Source organism: Lycium barbarum, chromosome 7 (genome assembly GCF_019175385.1).
Source record: "Lycium barbarum isolate Lr01 chromosome 7, ASM1917538v2, whole genome shotgun sequence".
Classification (NCBI taxonomy): domain Eukaryota; kingdom Viridiplantae; phylum Streptophyta; class Magnoliopsida; order Solanales; family Solanaceae; genus Lycium; species Lycium barbarum.
In genome coordinates, this window is record NC_083343.1 from 92,653,844 (window position 1) to 92,673,606 (window position 19,763).

The 19,763-nt window shown below is 34.7% G+C and overlaps 2 protein-coding genes and 1 long non-coding RNA gene across 3 annotated transcripts; all 3 read left to right on the top strand.

Annotated features, from left to right (window-relative positions):
• Positions 1 to 4,492: 4,492 nt before the first annotated feature.
• Positions 4,493 to 6,227, top strand: LOC132601598 (LEAF RUST 10 DISEASE-RESISTANCE LOCUS RECEPTOR-LIKE PROTEIN KINASE-like 2.1). The gene is made up of 3 exons (XM_060314679.1): positions 4,493 to 5,431; positions 5,628 to 5,685; positions 6,164 to 6,227. Exons 1-3 carry the CDS (start codon positions 4,699 to 4,701, stop codon positions 6,225 to 6,227), a joined length of 855 nt encoding a protein of 284 aa, XP_060170662.1. The 5' UTR covers positions 4,493 to 4,698.
• Positions 6,032 to 8,071, top strand: LOC132603570 (PR5-like receptor kinase). Its single transcript, XM_060316702.1, has one exon. The coding sequence runs from the start codon at positions 6,325 to 6,327 to the stop codon at positions 6,838 to 6,840; it is 516 nt and encodes a 171-aa protein (XP_060172685.1). The 5' UTR covers positions 6,032 to 6,324; the 3' UTR covers positions 6,841 to 8,071.
• A 774-nt stretch (positions 8,072 to 8,845) lies between these two features.
• LOC132603571 (uncharacterized) lies at positions 8,846 to 13,313 on the top strand. Its single transcript, XR_009568406.1, has 3 exons — positions 8,846 to 11,399; positions 12,150 to 12,293; positions 12,813 to 13,313. It is a non-coding gene; the product is annotated as an uncharacterized LOC132603571 (long non-coding RNA).
• Positions 13,314 to 19,763: the final 6,450 nt, after the last annotated feature.

Consider the following 19,763-nt stretch of genomic DNA (forward strand, 5'->3'; position numbering starts at 1 on the left):
ACTCCCAGGAAGTGTACTCGCCTCCATTGTCGGATCGGAGACATTTCAGCTTCTTTCCATTCTCCCTTTCTACCATAGCATGGAATGTCTTGAAACGATCGAATACTTGATCCTTCGATTTGAGACAATAAGCCCAAACCTTCCGTGATGCGTCGTCGATGAATGTCACGAAGTATTTGCTACCACCAGAGATTCTTCTTCAATGGGTCCACACACGTCAGAGTGGACAAGGCTCAGCAACTCGGAACGATTCTTTCTGGTGGAACTGAAAGAAACTCTATGTTGTTTCCCGAATAAACAGTGATCACAGGGATCCAAAGTTACGTCTTTATCTATTGAAATGGCTTCTTTCTTTGCAAGAGTCGTCAATCCCTTCAGACTCATGTGGCCCAATCGTCTATGCCATAAGTTTGGCGATGTCTCTTCTTCAACTGCATTGAGACTCGGTCGATACAACTTTACATTGGTTTTGTAAAGAGTACTACAAATATGTCCTCTAGCAATAACCATAGAGCCTTTGGACAGCTTCCACGTACCATCCTTGAACAGATTTCCATACCCCTGTCGATCCAGAGCTACTCCTGAGATCAGATTCAATCTCAGATCCAGAACATGACGAACCTCTTTCAACACAAGTGAGCTTCCATTGCTGGTTTTTATGTGCACATCACCAATGCCAACAATGCTCGAGAAACTGGTGTTGCCCATCTTCACAACGCCGTGGTATCCAGATTGATAAGTACTGAACAAATCCCGGTGTGGAGTGGCATGGAATGATGCAGCAGTATCAATCACCCACTCAATATCATTTGTGCCCACGTGTAGGCATGCTTCCTCTCCGCATGTAACAAGTGCAATGTCTGGTGACACGGTGACCATGGTCTCACCATCTTCCTTACTCGAACTCTGGTTAGTTTGAGGCTGCTCCTGTTTAATCTTTTGACACTCCACCTTCTTGTGGCCATAGTTGCCACAATAGTTACAATATCCCTCGAACCAAGTGTTGGTATCGACAGACTTTCCTCGCTCTCGTGATCTCCCTCGAACTTGAGATCTTCCTCTACTTTGACCTCGACCTCTACCTTTGCCTCGGCCTCTTCCTCTACCTCCGCTTCTACCTCCGTTGCGTCCACTATTTTCAGAAACAGGGGCATATGATTGATCTACCCCAGCTTCTTTTCTTCGCGATTCCTTGTTTATTAAGGCGTCCGTGACCATCTGCATGGTCACCTTACCATTGGGGGCGGAATTACTGAGAGTGACGACAAGAGTCTCCCAGCTATCAGGTAGAGAACTTAGGAGCAAGATTGCTTGCTCCTCATCTTTAAGAACCCATTCGGCTACACTTAGCTGGTTCACGAGATCTTGGAACTGACTTGTGTGTTCCGTGACAGAGGTACCGCTACGTAGCTTGTGATTTACCAATCGCCTCATCAACAATGTTTTATTTCGAGCCGTTTTTGATTGGTACATGCTCCCAAGCTTTTCCCAAAGTTTGTAAGCACTCGTTTCCTGCGCGACATGATGGAATACACTATGGTCAATCCACTGTCGAATTTGTGCGACCGTTTTCCTATTCATTCTTGCCCATTCTTCGTCTGTCTTCTTGTCGGGTTTGGCACCTTTATTTTCGAGCGGCTCGGCTAAATCCTTCAAATTTAACAAGTCCTCCATACGAGGTTTCCACGTGTTATAATTTGAGGATGTTAGTGGAATCATGGTATCCGATGATGATTTCTCCATGATAAAGTGCACCTAATCTACTTGTACTGGACTGTGGAAGCAGAATCAGGCAAAACGGGACTCACGGTTGAATCCGAAATGGTCGAAAACCTAGGGAACTGGTCTGACCAATCTGAAAACCGGACAAAAACAGAGTGAACCGGGCTGCACTAATTCAAACCGAACCGGGCCGGTTTAACCACTGGCTGGTTGAAAGAGTCAACAAAAGGATGATGTGGCAATTGGACTTTGACCAGATCTGGTTCTGGTCAAACGGGTTGGTCTGGACAAAACGGGTTGGTTGGATCGGGTTTCTCCGGTCGTCTTCTCCGGTGAGCTGGTGGCCGGAAGGTGGCGGAGCGGCGGCGGCGATGGTGGACAGAGAAACTTTGACTGGACTTTGGATGCCTTCCGATGGTCGAAAAATTCCGAAAAATATATATTCGGAATCCTCGGAACGAGATCTTTCTAATGGTATACTGAGAGCACAATTTTGGGACAAAAAATTTTTGACTGAAAATTTTACGAAACTTTAAAAGATTGGCCTGGAAGATTAACCAAGCTCTTGATACCACTTGTTAGGATTGGAAAAGTCTTCTATTCATAACCGGAACAGAATTACAATAGAAGGAGCAACTCTCACACTCAACTAGTACAAAAAACCAATCCTAAACTTAATACCTATATCTGACTCAAGTGTTTTTCTTACTGTTTTTTCTCTCTTGCTCTTGGTGATGCTACAAATGATAGAAGGCTTCCCTATTTATAGGGACGAAATGAACCTATTGATGTCATTTGTGACTCAAGCAAGCACTTGACAATTTTTCAAATACAAGGAAGATGTTTTCTTCCTTAAAACAAGGAATATGTTTTCTTCCTCAAAACAAGAGAAATGTTTTCTTCCTTAAAATGAGGGAAATGTTTCCTTCCTCAAATTATGGGATGGACCCAACACCTATTTGAATAACTTAAATAGCTATTGGGAATATATTCTATTGAGATTTTATTAATTTAAATGTGTTTTCGTATTGTTGTTGTGAATGTAATTTCCTAACACTTTTACCAGAGATATTTAAAGACCTGCGTCGAAAATTTTACTACGTTATTTATTATGGCTCTCTTACCTGTTTCCATACAAATACAGTTGCAGACAATATAGCTAGTGGTTGATTAGCTCGTGATAGTTTACGAGCTGTTGAGGTGAGCCACCACTTTGTCCGAAGAGATCAATGGCGGAGCCAAGTATAAGCAAGGGCGTTCATCAGCGGAAAATTTTATACTATATATGCAAGGTTAAAATTATTTTCTATCCTCTTAGCTTCTTCATGTATTTACTTTTTCATATTCTGAACCCCCTTAGAAAGAATTCTGGTTCCGTCACTAGGGGAGACTACCAACATTTCTTTATTAGTCATTTACATAGTATGCACACCCAATATTGAACTTGTGTAATTGATATTTTGCACAAGCAACTATCTGTTTGAGGTTATGCCTGATTTTCGCCTAGAGAATACATCAGATTACTTTATCTGTTCCAAGTCCAGTTTGTAAAATAATAACAACAGGAAAGTAATGACATAGTATTTTTACGTGGAAACCACCCAACTCACAAGGGCGTAAAAACCACGATCTACACCTCTGCAGTATTTGTCCCAAACTCCACTACAACTGTGAGCCTCAGCAAATTCAGATTACAAAGCTTGCAACCTAGGAACTAACTCTACTCCCTATCTCAACAATCTACCTAGAATATTAAGCCCTCTCCAGTTGCCCTCAACTTGGAGCTGAATTTGGCAATCGTTTATACTTATTACAATGCTTCTAGAAAAGCTGAAAAGGTACAACTCGATAAACAATCCTAAAAATACTAGACTTGAAGATTGTAAAGCAATGCACAATGAAACAGATTATTCAATCAAGTCCTCCGTGTCAGGCCGCACTTCAATAGTAAATTAGAAGTCTCTCAACTATTGCTTTTGCTTATTTTCTTGAATTCTGCTTTTCTCTCTATGTGAGTGCGCGAGTTTCTTCCAATGAAGACTTGCATATGTATAGTTACCAGTGAGTAGCAATTTGGTTGAACACAAACACCTTCTAGGATAAGGACCTTGATGAGAGATAGTGTTTGAGATGGATGAGGCAACCTCTTGCTTATCACACGACTTGATAGATACAATGTAGGAGTCTGAAGATTATATCATATAACTCTTCCAAGGACTCCTATATATCCTATTTGCTAAGTCCGTATCCCGAGATATTCTTAATCCAAGAGTTCTACTATATCTGGACTCTGAGATGGAACATGTCCATTGACCTGTTTCATTCATTTTATCAATCATCAAAACATACAACCAACAAATTCCCTTTTTTCGATGATGATAAACCCAAGTCTTTGTCTTTTTTGATACCCCATGATTTAGATTCTGGGATTTGGGAAAGAACATTAATTATTAATTCTAGATATTAGTTTCAGTTAACTTAATTATCACATTATTTGGATTAGTATTTATTATTTCATTAATGTTTGATGTATGCTAGTGTATGAAAATTTGGGGTGTATAGTAGGTGTGGTGCATGCCAATGATCACGTCTAAAGGGTATTTTGAAATGTGATAAGCTCTTATGTATTTGGCCTAAATGTAGTATAAGTTCCATCTGCCCCTTCCCCTACCCTAGGTAGATCACCGTGTAGATTATTCAAAGTCTTATATTGTCTCTGGTCTCGGTCTTATGTAGTATTCTGTCTCTCTCTACTTTCCAATACATAAATTTCTGCAAAGAATCTTTCTTTGTTGATTCCAATGGAAATTAAGTCAAATCGTTTTTGTTCCTATCTGAGACTGTTAAGACTATAAACTGCGTAACAGATACAAGAAGAAAGAAAAATTGAGTTGCTCCGTTTCATATAAAAGCACTGTATGTATACATAACAGTATAGCATAATTAGTTTGCACTTGTTTAAACATTCTCCTATACATGATGTTTCAAATTCAATCAGTACTCTCAGCCTTCCTGGTTTCTCTCCTTTTTAACTCTTTCTTCGATACTTCAGTTGCGTATTATTTCCCTTCATTTTCGTGCAATGGACTTAACATTTCATATCCTTTCTGGAGCCTTGACAACTACAACTCTTCCTATCCTCAATACGGTGGTTATCCAGGACTTGGTATACACTGCTCTCAAAGTACCAATGCAACTCTTTACCTTTCCAATAATACATTCTTCGTCAAAAGTATTAATTATACGAACCACTCCCTGACCGTGATGGATAGGGATATTACTGATAACTTGGCGTGCCCGAGAGCACGTCACAACCTCAGTCTGGACCATTTGCCCCTAGAATACTCCAAGCTTGATATGCACTATACCTTCTACTATAATTGTACTAGTCCCCTTCCGTCTTCTATTCCTGTAGATTGCTTAACATCAGGCGAGAAGAAGTCATATTATTATATTGGGCATAATAAACCGAAAGATTTAAATTGGTACGGGATTTGTGAGGATAAGGTGGTGACAACGGAGTTAGACGAAGGGTCGACTAGAGGGCTTGCTACGGCGCTTGATCAGGGGTTCATACTGGACTATAGCGAACCCAATTGCGTCAAGTGCGAGGCCACTAACGGGCTTTGTCTTTACAACAATTCAACCAACAAATTCTGGTGCCACTGCAAAGAAGGTAGCACAAAGTTTGATCACTGCACATCCAAAGGTATGTACACCATCTCTTACTAGGTGTTCATCACATGCTTTCAGGTCCCACTCACCTTCATTTTATGTGTCTTAATTTGATTGGGTGTGAAGTTTGTCCATCTTTTTCAATACCTGTTTTGGAAATGGGGGGAATAAAATGAACTTATGTTACTTGTTTTTTATCTTCCTAATGAGTACAATAACAACTTTTGCAGGTCGAATCATACCTGTGAAGCTCTCAATAGGTACCAAGTTAATTTTTATTCTCAATAGGTACCAAGTTAATTTTTATTCTCAATAGGTACTAAGTTAATTTTTATTCTTTCATGAGACTAACAGCTTAAATAATACTACTCCTTCCCAGGTTATATGACATTCTTTTATTGTTTATATATAAAAAATGAATGACATCATTTTATTCTTAAAAACTCGTTAATTATTTTTCCTATTTAAAAACTCCTTACTTATTCCTTTAGGAAAAATAGCGTTTTTGGTTCTTGATCAGTTATTACATTATGCAAGTTTTAGTCCTTGTGTTATTCGCACACAATCACTCTCTTTCTTAATGATATGCTCTTGCGACTATAAAAATGTAATAGCATGTAAAGATCACATTTTTTGAATACTCACTCTCTTTCTAAAAGTTTGTATCCGATCAAACATCACCATATAATGAAACAGAGTACTTGAGTGGTTTATATAATCATTGGTGGCCTAAAATACCTTCTTTTCTTCTATTGTCTGATTGTAGCATTATCCGCGGTAGGAACTGCAATAGCTGTTACGTGCTGCTTGATATGCTGCTTCCGATATAGGAAATCATGCGACCCCTGTGTTTCATTGACAAATAAGGCAGAAAGAGAAGATCAGAATGTTGAGGCCAACTTGAGGCAGTATGGATCACTAGCTCCAATGGCACATAGCTATTCAGAGATTAGAAAAATGACAAATTCCTTCAAAGAGAAACTTGGAGAAGGGGGTTATAGAGGGGTCTACAAAGGCAGCCTTAATGGTCATCCCGTTGCTGTAAAGATCTTAAAAGAAAGTAACGGGAATGGAGAAGAATTCATTAACGAAGTTGCAAGCATCAGCCGAACTTCTCATGTCAACATTGTTACTCTATTGGGATTTTGTTTGAATTGGTGGGAAAAAGCTCTTATTTATGAATTCATGCCAAATGGATCTCTTGATAAACACATATACGATGAAGATTCTAAATTGGGATGGGAAATGTTGTACAAACTTGCACTAGGGATAGCTCGAGGACTGGAATATTTGCATAGAGGGTGCAACTCACAAATACTGCATTTTGACATAAAACCTCACAATATTATTTTGGACGAGGACTTTTGTCCCAAGATATCTGATTTCGGTTTAGCAAAACTATGTACTCGAAAAGAGAGCCTAACATCCTCACTAGAAGCCTGAGGAACTATCGGTTACATAGCTCCAGAGTTGTTCTGTAGAAATTTTGGTGGAGTGTCACACAAGTTTGATGTTTAGAGTTATGGAATGATGGTTCTCGAAATAGTCGGGGGAAGAAAGAACTACAGTGTTGAAAGAAGCCATCATAGTAAAATATATTTCCCACGTTGGGCTTATCAACGAATTTTGCTAGAGAAAGACCTAAATAAACGAGACACGATGACCAATGAAGAAGAACCGATTGCCAAAAAAATGACATTAGTGGGTTTGTGGTGCATTCAGACCGACCCCTCGCAAAGGCCAGCTATCGGTAAGGTAATTGAAATGTTAGAAGGTGATTTGGAGGCCTTGCGAATCCCACCAAAACCTTTCATTTGTTCTCCGTCAGGATCAGAAGGATTGCCAATGCCCACTTTGGATCTACCTGCAACAAAGCCCTTCTTAAATTCTCCTTTGAGTACAACGGTTGAGTCTACATCCTTGGAAATAGTATAGTTTGCAGATGAGGTTTTTGGACAATACTTTGGTACAACATTGGAATATACCAATTAAATATTAGTTATAAAAATGGAGGAAATTCCACTTAAAAGGTTAAAATTTGGTTATTTATTTTCTTAATTAACTATTTAACTTTTGCATGAGAGAAAAGAGGAGAAGGGGATTTTGTAGTCTGTGTTGAGGCTTAGTTTAATTTACTAATTGATGTATTATGCTAATTCTTGACTTGGAGAAGAAACTAATGACAGACTACTTCTGAACTACCCTAAGAACAGAGTACCTCTTTTTACATTGTGCTTGCATCCTATGCATATTCTCTCTCTCACAAACGTTCCTCTAGTTTGTGAAACCGCTTTAAACTCCATGTTTGTGAATCCGCCTACAACTACCACCTAAATGCTTTCAAGAGCATGCTTCTCATATGAGTATTTTTTTTTTTTTTTGTCATTTGAGAATATTCAGTTTTAGTGAGAGTTTGCTTGTATGTTCTTAATCTTCTTTTGATATAGACATATTTTAAGATATTTTAGTTGAAGTTATTTTCTGTAAAAATAAAGTATTTAGTTTTTGCTAATATCCCGTTATTAGAAATGAGGGAGTCAAATCTGCTATGAAATTCATGTATTTTGGGTTTCAAGACACAAAAATCAAAGGCTGAAGAATCTTATTGGTATTCTCCAGCAACTAATTCCTTTTTCGATGATTTGGCATGATAAATCATGAAGATAATGTTGTTTTCATCTATTATTGTGTTACAACATTTGATGAAGCTATAAAAATAAAAATAAAAATTATTATCTCGATTTTAATTTTGTTAGTTCGATGTTTTGTCAATGTAATGACGTGATTACTAAGGCTGCCCAGAAGTTTCTCTCATTTGTCTTTTCTTTTTTTGAGTCTTGTGGATGAAGCTGTGAGTTTTGCCTAATCAAACGCTATGAAAATATCTTTTTCGGGTAAGGACCACCTCCACTAATTGATCCTCCAATAATTTCAATGGAGTGCCTGATTAATGCCACCTGTCCATGTTTATATGTCAAAGGCTTAGATTGCTTCATTCTCTTTCTTTCACTTTCATGCTCACTTGAATATCCATTGTTACCCACCTTGCTAAACTATTTTCACTCACTACAAATTTTCATGACTGTTAAATAAACCTCAATTCGGGTAACTATCATCTCCATCGAATTCTTGGAATTCATCTACATGTTTTGTGTTCACCAATTTTGATGTTGAAGAATGCTATCGAAGAGGGACAAAGTTTAATAGAGAAGCAGATAATATTGTTCAGTGAGCAGAGCAAGTATATTTTAGGATATTTTTTTTTAACATTGAAAATGAGCTTAGGGCAAAAAGGGTAGATTGAACTTCAATATTTCGTTGCGGCGTTACAACCCCCCCCCCCCCCCCCCCCCCCCCCAAACCCCCAAACTTTTTTTTTAACACTTTAATCCATCCCCTACCCCTATATAAACCCTTCTTCATTTTCATTTTAATTCACACCAATTCACTCTTCTCTTTCTCTCAAATCTCAATCTCTCAATTATAGTTACTTTGCAACAATTAGCCACTTTAAATTTCTCTCAAATAAATATTATAAAGTCTTATTATAGTTTCAATTATTAATTTTGCAATTATAATATTGTTGGTGGAGTTAGTGATTTTGCAACAATCTGAAGTAGCTTTGGTGGATTTACAATTTTAGCCGCCTTCACTTTGTTGGAAATTAATCCGGCAATTTGGTACCTTCGTTCCAACTCTATCTTTATTTTTCGCAATTTAATTTACGCAATTTAATTCTAGCAATTTAATTTGTTGCAATTTATTATCTTGTGATTTAAATTAATTCTATTTAATAATGACAAAGAGATTTAGACGAGGTGCCGGTAGTAGTAGTGGTATTGTTAGGGGTGGGCTTAATGAGGAAACATTTGTGGAAGAAACACCTAATTTAGGTATTGATGTTGGTGGAAATAATCCACTTTTAGGTCATGAGGCAATGCAACAACATTTTACCGACACTTTTAGTGAAATTGATGATGATGATGATGATGAAACACAAGCCCCCGAAAATCCCATAGGAGATACATGTCCTGCACAATCACATACACAAGACAAACCGCCTAGAACTCGTAAGCCAACCGCTAAAATTTGAAAATTTATGACTAAGGATAGGGAAAGTCAAACTGTTAAATGTACCCTATGTGGACAAGTATTTGCTTTTAGGCAAGGAACTAGTAAGGATGGTGGAACGGGTACACTAAATGGTCATATGAGAAAGAAACATATGGATGTTTGGGGAGAGCAAACGGGTTCAAATGTGGGGGGTATTCAAATGACGATAGACCCATGAACCGATAGAAATTTTAAGTATGACAAGAAAAAATAGCGTGTAGAAATAGCTAAAATGGTAGCTTATGCTTGTTTACCATTTTCCTTTCCTTCGGGTTTGGGGTTTGTTACTTACATTCAACGTTGTTATAATCCGTTATTTGAGGGTATTCCTAGAAGTACTTGTAGAGCGGATGTTATAAATTTGTATAAAAAATATAGATTTTATATGCGCCATGTCTTTAATTCTTTAAATTGTAATGTTTCTCTTACAACTGATTTGGGTCTTAGTTTTAACAAGTTAGATTTTTTTGCTATTACATGTCATTGGGTTGATGACAACTGGGTTATGCAAAAAACAATTATAGCTTTATTATATGATGAAGGAAAAGGTCGTCACGATGGAAATATTTTAGCGGATTCAGTGTCTACTATTATGAGATTTTTTAATATTTATAGAAAAACACTTTGTATTGCTTTAGATAATGCTTCTAATAATACAAAGGCGATTGGTCTTTTAAAAAGAGAATTAAACCCTCCGCTAAAAAATATTTTTCATGTGAGATGTAGTTGTCACATTTTAAATTTAATTGTTAAAGATGGTCTTGTGTGTTTTGACGATTCTATTCAAAAAGTTAGAGATGCGGTTGCGTTTCTTTTTTGTAATGCTAATAGGGGAAGACTTCGAGATTTTAAGAATGCTTGTGTGAAAAATAACCTTAGACCTAGGAAAATTCAAGTAGAAATTTAGACTAGGTGGAACTACACTTACATTATGCTACAACAAACATATGAGTATATGATTCTCATACAACAAGTTCACAACAAATATAATATTAATAGTGATGATTGGTTAAATTTTACGCATTGGGAAGATGTTAAAGAATGTGCTGAACTCTTAGAATTTTTTTATAATGCAACTCTTGCTTTTTCTAGACAATTCTATCCTACGGTAACCGGAATTTTAGCCTACTTAGCAGAAATAGCTAGAGTTTTACAAGAATATAAATATAAACCCGGTTATCAAGCGGCTATTTTTGAAATGATAATAAAATTTAAGAAGTATTTTTTCCCATCCCAACTTTATTTATATTGGGTTCTCTTTTAAATCCTTGTTTAAAAGTGTCTTATACTAAAGCATTGGTTGGTCAAATTTATACATTTTTAAAAATTGAATAGGGAGTTCAACCATCTTTAGCTGAAGCCGAACTCGCTATTGAGGACGAGTTTAGAAAAGTTTTTACTCATTATTCTAATTTGGAAGAACATGTTACTCCCGTTGCTCCACGCCTTACTAGGGCTGGGCATAAATACCGAAAACTGAAAAACCGGACCGAACCGAATTAATTCGGTTTTTCGGTGTTCGGGTTTTCGGGTTTTCGGTTCGGGTTCGGTTTCAATTTTCAAAAATTTCGGGGTTCGGTTCGGTGTTCGGGGTTTAGTATTCGGTTTTTCGGGTTTTCGGTTTAAACCGAAATATTATATATTAGCCCAAAAATATTAAATAATCCAAGCCCATGCCAATTAAATTTAAGCCCAAAAAAAATAGAACCCAAGCCCTGTTTCATTCTTTCTTTTGTATCTCTAATTACCCAAGCCCACTTTCACTCTTTTGTTTTTGTATCAATCTTCAGACCTCAAACCTAACGTATCCCTAATTTTCACTTCTCAGTCATCATACCATGGCTAGTCAATCAAACAAGCCTCAATCTGTTTATGACTTCACTGTTAAGGTTAGCCCTTTAATTATTTCAATTTGGGGTTCTTTTTTTCTTTCTAAATTGTTCAATTTTGCCTATATTTTCAACAAGAAATATTGTTCTGTTTGGTTTATTAGTTACGAATTAGGAAATTGAGTTATGGAGGGTTTTTTAAAATCTTTTTTTGGGTTAGTGAGTGATTGAATTTTGTTTTTGTATTGATATGAACAACCAACTTAAGTAAAGAATGTGAAAAGATCATTCATTTTTGCTTTTGTTTATTTTCTTGTGGTTTTGTTGATTGGGGTTTTGAGTTCTGAGGCACTGGTTTGAGTTTGTGGCTTAGTAAATGATTTAAAGACCTTTTTGTATATATATGAATTACCAAGATATGCTAACAATGTGAAAAATCATTCATATTTTATTCACTTATAGTTTTGGAGTAAGGGGTTCTAGCTATGACGTGTAGATAGTTGGGATATTTTGTTAAAATGGATGTGGTTGAACAACACAAGCATAGTGTATTGTATACATTTTCCAACCATCTAAGTTCTATTAATGCAATTGATTAAACTTATCAGTAAAACAGAAAGGAAAAGATGAGCAGAAGGTGTAAACTTGTGGTATATGGTATTAGCTTAGTGCTAGCAGCCAATTAACTTGTGATATATGCATTTTGTGGGGCTTGTTTTAGTTTCTTTATAGTCTAAAGTTTTGGTTTCAAGTCTGTTTTGATGTTGATAAGTAATGAAACATTATTGATCGAGAGTAGTTCTTTCTCAGGATTATACGGCTTAAGCTGTAACTGTGATGAGATATCGGATGGCGAAAGCTCTTTTAATTTTTGCAGGATGCCAAGGGCAATGATGTTGGTCTCAGCATTTACAAGGGGAAGGTCCTTATCATTGTCAATGTTGCATCACAGTGGTATGTATTAGCTTGATAGTTGTTTTATTCAGTGTATCTTTGAGACCTCTTCCTCTGTTTTCCAAGATTTCAGTAGGAACTTTTGTCAGAGAAATAATAGTCTGCTTTTTCATTCCTTTTTGTGATTTGTAAAGTGTGTTGCTGCCACAGTTTCTGTGCTGCTGCTGCAGCTGAAACTGTGGTGCAGCAGTTGAAACTGTGGTGCTGACTGCTGAAAGCCTAAATTGAAAAAACCGAAACCGAACCAAACCAAACTTCAAAAAACCGAAACCGAAAGAACCGAACCGAATTAGTTTGGTTAGGTGTTCGGTGTCCACTTTCAAAACACCGAAACCGAAATAGCCGAACCGAAGTATGAGAAAACTAAACCGAAGAACCGAACGCCCACCCCTACGCCCTACTACTTCTCAAAGTAGCAAAAAGGGCTTGTCGGGTTTGTCGCATTTAAAAGTTTTACATTCACAGTCAACTCCTTCTTGTAGTGCAAACTTTGATGAATATAACTTTTATTTGATGCAGACAAATGTGGATATCAAGGAACTGGATGAATTGGACGTCTTAGCATGGTGGAAGAAGTACAAGGCAAGTCATCCGATACTCTCAAGAATGACTCGAGATATCCTTACGGTTCAAGTATCAACCGTGGCTTCGGAGAGCGCATTTAGCCAAGGAAGACAGCAAATTGGAGACCATAGATATTCATTATCCAGCTTTAGCTTGCAAGTACTAGTGTGCATTCGCGATTGGATTAAATCGGAGCGACGCAACCAAAACTTAGAAGCGGAGGAAGGGGAAGAGGAAGAAATTGAAGATTTGATAGCAAGTGGACCGGACCAAATGGAAGACTTTGAAGATATCTCCATGACTGAATATGATATGGGGGAATTTAACGAAATGATTGAGAATTGGTGATTTTATTATTCTACTATTTCTTTACAACTCATGTATTATTTGCAAGTTAAAAAAAAACTACAACTTGCAAATAAATGTTATCCAAGAATGAATAAATTATATGGCTCATTGAGCTTTCTTCTATTTACTTGTGTTCATATTTTTACTTATATTAAGTTAGGAATATACCTAAAATATACTAAGAATATACTTATGATATACATCTACTTAAATTAAAAACTAGAAAGTTATATACTTGAAAAATAACTAAAATATACTAAGAATATACTTATAATATATAGTATACATAAACTTAACATATATATATATATATATATATATATATATATATATATATGTAAGTTATACATATATATAAGTTATATATAACTTAAACACACATATATATAAATATATGTTAAGTTATATAACCTAAGTATATTGATATATATAAGTATATTCTTACTATATTTTAGGTATATATATATATATATATATATATATATATATATATAAACTTAGAAAAAAATTAGGCCATAGTAACCAGGGTGTGGTTAAAGAAGACGGATATTAAGAATCAAGATTAAGAGAAAGAGATGAACAGTGTAATATGATTCATAAAATAAAAAAATAAAATAAAATAAAAAACGAAAAAATTATAAAAGTTGGGAGAATAGGCAGAAACTAAGAAATAAACCTACATGGTAAGAGGAATCAAGGGGTGAGGAAGTACCGAGTAGGATTGTTCAAAATATTAGTAAAAAACCACATAATATTGCTATCCTTATTTCTATTGAAAAAATATAACCCCCCTATCACTTTGGTATCAGAGCGAAAAGATTTTTGGACCTAAACCTATATCTTAAATCTATATTTTAGACAAAATTATATGAGACAACATAATTTTACTCAATATATAAGTTATAATTACCGTATGATATATTTCACCCAAAAGAGACTTGCAAATCTTAGACAAACAAGAAATTTTTTAACTGACTACAGTAGATACATAGACATAGTCCATCGTCGAGACTTACATAATAATATAACAATACTAAGTTTAAGAAATAATCTTAATTGAGATATATTTTTCATTAACGACGAGATAGTTAGAGCTGAAGATCTTATTAGACATTTAGAGCAACAAGTAAAATTTATCCCCTTAGGGTAATGCAAGATAATTATTTAGACGTAAAACAAGAGCTAGAAAAACTATATCAGGAATATATCAGACAATACTAAAGAGAACCAGTTAAGACTACAAGAATTAATAGATATAATATCAGGATTGGAATATAAGTTACTAGGATATATAAAATCTAGAAAGACCTCAAAGAACCAAAAGCGATTTAGACCATATTAATTGTATGAGAACACTACCCTTTGTTAGACAAATAGCTATTAATCATTGATATTTATATAGAGATATAAAGAAAAGACGAGAATATAGACAAGTAGAAAAAGCCTTAAGTGCATATTTAGAAATAATAAATTCAGAAACATTGTCATCACTAATAAACAATAGACTCTACAAAGTCAGATTAACGAAGAGACAATCTCTGCTATAACGTGGGAATTACACGGTATAAGAGAAGATATAGAAAGACTTACAACTAGTATAGAATATCAGAAGAAAGTTTGTAAAATAAAAATTCCGTTAGGATAATAAATAAAACTAGAAAAATAGATACATTAAAAAATCTAGAATACTTAGACTTACGAATATACCCAGAAAAGAAATATAGAGTATTAACAGACCATAGTATTATAAAGTGTAATTTTAGTAACGGAGACCATATATTACATAGTGAAGACAAACAGTTGAATACATTAGTAGATTTAGTCATAAATTTTAGCAAAAAAATACAAGAAAATAATAAAGATATCACTAGAATATTAGAGGTGGTAGAAGCATATCAAACTAAGCAAAAAAAAACATTTGAAAAATTAGAACAAAATCTAGATTACTTAAAAACACAAGAATTAGAATTAGAAAAGAAAGTTCAGACTCTAGTTAATAAATTTAATCTAGAAAAATTACCTACAAAAACGGAAATAGAAAAGTTAGTTAAAGTTATTACAGAAAAACCAAAAGTGATAGAACTAAAGACAACCCAAATAGTCTCTAAAATAACGGAACATGTAGAAGTTTTAATTAGTGATATTAAAGAATTAAAAAAGACAGTAGAAGAACTAAAAGAAATCACTCTTTCATGAGTAGACCAACCTTAGCTCAAGAACAAGCCTAAAAAATAATAGAAAAGTCTATACCTTTACCAGCAGACTATAAAGATTATATACCTAATGCTAAATCTGATCAAATAACTCTGCAACAAAATATTACTATAATCTCATTAATATTAGAAATAATAAAGAAAATAGAAATAATAATACCACGGTTAGAAATAATAAGTGAGCGCGTTCGGTTATTAAGTGAACAGCAAAGCGAGAAAAATAAACAGGCGTTTAAAAATAAAGAAGTTGAAGAATTAATAGACTAATTAAAAAAGATAGAAATAACACCTCAAAAAGAAAGAGTTAAAGTAATTAGAAAATCACAAAAATAGACCTTCTTTCAACTAGACCAAGAAACGAAGGAGGATTAGAAAGACAAGAAAGACAAAGAGTAAATTTTTTCAGATAATAGAATAGGTAATAATTTCTTATCAAGAATTTTAAGTAGAAGAAGACCAGAAGAAAACAATCAACAACTAAGTGAAGTAGTAGACGTAGACAGAGATATACAAATTTTCCAACAAAATCAGTTAAAACTATTAAATCCAAAAACTTTATACAATAGAGGACAATTTTCAAGTACACCCAATTATATAGACATTATAGAGAAGAACAAATATCAGCCATAGGAACTAAAATAACTACCATAAGTTTAATAGACCCAGTAGCTGTAAGACAAATAAAAAATACTGGAAGAAGTTTAATGCATATGAGATTAATAGTAGTAGGATTAAAAGGATTAACTAGAAAGAACTTAGGAACTAGAGTTTTAATAGTAATTTACAACGATAGATGGTCAAACATGAAAAAATCAATAATAGGACTAACGGAAGTAGACATGACAAATAATGGAGGAATCTTTTATATTAGCCCGAATTTTATAATGAATTTAGCAGAATTTGGAAAGCACATAAAAATAGGAATACAGACGAAGGGATATGAAGAGATGTGTGACGGTAATAATTTATTAATATGCGTAGGATTTCTAGGAAAAATGACTAATAATAGTAATACAAAATTTAAAATTAAGGTAGAAGATGTAGTAGAAGTAATGGGAAATAGAGGAATCAGACTAATAAAACCCATAAAAATAAATCCTGAAGAATATGCAGGGATGGAATGGAATCTGGAAGATTTTAATAGAAAAAAGATTCTACAGCCAGAATCTCACCTAATGTACACTAATTCTAAGGGAGAGACATCTGTACGTTTTACTAATTATAATTATACGCCACAAAAAGACATAGAAGAAGAAAGTACTTTAGACGAAAATGAAATTACAGAAACGACTTTTATGAATATAGAACTAATACAAGATGAGTTTGCGGTAGACATAGCTATAGAAGAAGCAAAAAGACTTCAAAATAGCGGTAGGGGGATTATATATATATATATGTGTGTGTGTGTGTGTGTTAAGTTATATAACCTAAGTATATTGATATATATAAGTATATTCTTACTATATTTTAGGTATATGTAGTATAACACTATAACTCAAGCATATAACTTAATATATATATATATATATATATATATATATATATATATATATATATATATACACGTATATGCTTTATTGCTGACTTGCTGTTAGCCTGTTAGTCAGTAAATATTTAAACTTTACTTATAAACTTATATAACATATGTAAATATACCTACAATATACTAATAAATACTATAATATATATATATATATATATATATATATATATATATATATATATATATATATAATACAAAAAAAAAAGGGTTTTGGACTGTTTGAACCGGACCGATTCCGATTTCGGATTTGTAACCGGTAAAGCGGAACCGGTTAAACCGGAACCGGTGGCCGGTTCCGTAACCGGTTACCGGTCCGGTCCGATTTGGACCGGTTGACGGGTTTATCCTTACCCATCTTTTTCTGGCGTTGATTATTCAAAGTCTTTAGTCTTTGTCTTATAGGAGTAGTACTTACTGTCACCTTCTTCCACATTTTTCTCACTACGTTTCAATACATAAATAGTACTCCGCGTATTAATTTATCCAGAAAGTTGACTTTTCTTGGCACAACTAAAATGAAAAGTGTACTACATAGACTGAGACGGAGGAAGTATTGTTTAACTAGACATAAAAAGATTTTTTTTTTTTAATTGTAATTCAAAATACGTCTTAAATATTTATGTTATTATAGATCATCTCAATAAAATAAAATGAGAATATTAAGTTTAAATTGTTTCTCAATATTAAAAGATCTCATTAAGTTTATCACATAAAGTGACAAAGCTTAATAAATTTCTGCAAAATAGCTTTGTTTACAAAATCAGAGTTAGCTCAATTTGTTTAGTCCTATTTAAGACTATCTGGGGCTGTCTGGTTTAATAGCTTAGGTGGGTTATTCCAGTATAAATTTTGGGATTAAATTTATCATATATTTGATTGAAGGTATTAGTTAAAATCAGTATTATTTTCATACTAAAATCTTGATAAAACTTATCCCACACTCAGTTTGCAATTCTTCAAACATCATCTAACAATGTGTCCAAGTCAATCATTCTCCTTCTTCTTGGTCTCTCTCCTTCTTCTTCCTGTGTTCTCCTTGTTCATTAATTCCAATGGAGCTGATAACTGCCCTTCATCTATCTGCAATAATGGACTTAATATTTCATATCCTTTTTGGAGCCACAACCCCTCTTCTTCACAACAGGGGGTATGTAGGCTTTAAGGTGGGGGTTCAATTGAACCCCTAACTCTCGACGCGGAGCATAAATTTATATATAAAAAATTATTAAAATTGTAATAAATAGTAGATATAAACTCATAATTTTTAAAATACAATGGGTTTAATTAAGAATTTTAAAAGGTTGAACGCCTAAAGTTTAAATCCTGAATTCGCCTCTGCTTCACAATACTCTGGCTATCCAGGATTTGGAATCCACTGTTCTGAAACCGATCGAATTCTCTATTTTTTCGAGGATTCTTTCTATGTTAAGGAGATTAAGGCCCCGTTTGGCTTAGCTTATAAGTTGCTGAAAACAACTTATAAGTTGTTTTCAGCTTTTTTGAGTGTTTGGCTGGCCAGGTTATAAGTTATTTTGTGCTTAAAATAAGCCCAAAAAATAAGTTGAGGAAGCCAACTTATTTTTTTTTTGACTTATAAGCTATTTTTTTTAAGCTAAGCCAAAAAGGCTCTAATTACAATAATAACTCCCTTAGCCTGGTGGATACTGATGCTCTTGATAGCGGAGAATGTCCCAGAGCACATCATAAACTTACTCTAGAAGACTTGCCATTTGAATATTCGAAGCTTGATATGAACCTTAATTTCTATTATAAACGTACTGGTTCTCTTCCAGATCTTGCACGTCCATTAGATTGCTTAAATTCGGGTGGAAACAAGTCATATTTATATGTTAAGGATTATGAGCCGGAAGATTTGAATTGGTACGGAATTTGTGAGAAGAAAGTGGTGCGGACCGTGACGGAGAGTGAGTGGATTAATGGAGAACGTGGTGCGGTGTGCGAGGGGTTCATATTGAATTGGGGGAACGCAAAGGAGTGCGGAAAGTGTGAGGCCTCAGAGGGGCGTTGTGGTTATGACCATTCAACCCACCAGTCCTTGTGCTTCTGCAAAGATGGCACCGTAAAGTTTGATAAATGCAACAACAACAAAGGTACTGCCTTTATTAAGAGTTTAACTTAGAGGAAATTTCACAAAGCACTATAGTTTGTAGGCTATTTACAGTGCGCAACTAATGTTTGGTTAATTACAATTCGTAGCTACTGTTCAATTTGTAGCCTGTACTCAACTGAAAGGGAGACATATGCAGTGCCACTCATCATTCTTTTGCTGTCTTTCATACTGAGTTTCTAGAGCATTATATATAGCAATTCAGTTGAATCGTGTCAAGATCCTGTTTATGCCCTTGTTAAGACTGATTCTCTAGAATTGAATTACACATAAGTTCTGCAAAAGGGATTCTTTCTGCAGTGGGATGGGACTAATTGTAGAGATTGCCAGAATAGTGGAGGGCATTGTAGTGCTCAAAGTAATGAATTTATGTACATTTGCAAAGACTAAACCCAACCAAGTACATGTTTTCATGGTAAATCTAGAAACTATAAGTTTAAGTCCATGTTTGACCAGATTTCCATTTATTGAGAAAGAATATCTCCTCAATTCCTAGATTGAGAAAATATAAAGGCAAGCCAACTTCCCTTTTCATTGATTTTCTTCTGTTGTGTATTGATTATGTCAAAGGAGAAAATGTTCAGACTTAGGTGATAGAAGTTGACTAGTTATACTTTATCGAGATACATTATTCTTGTTTGGTATGAGATGATCACCTTTTATGTCTCCGTTTC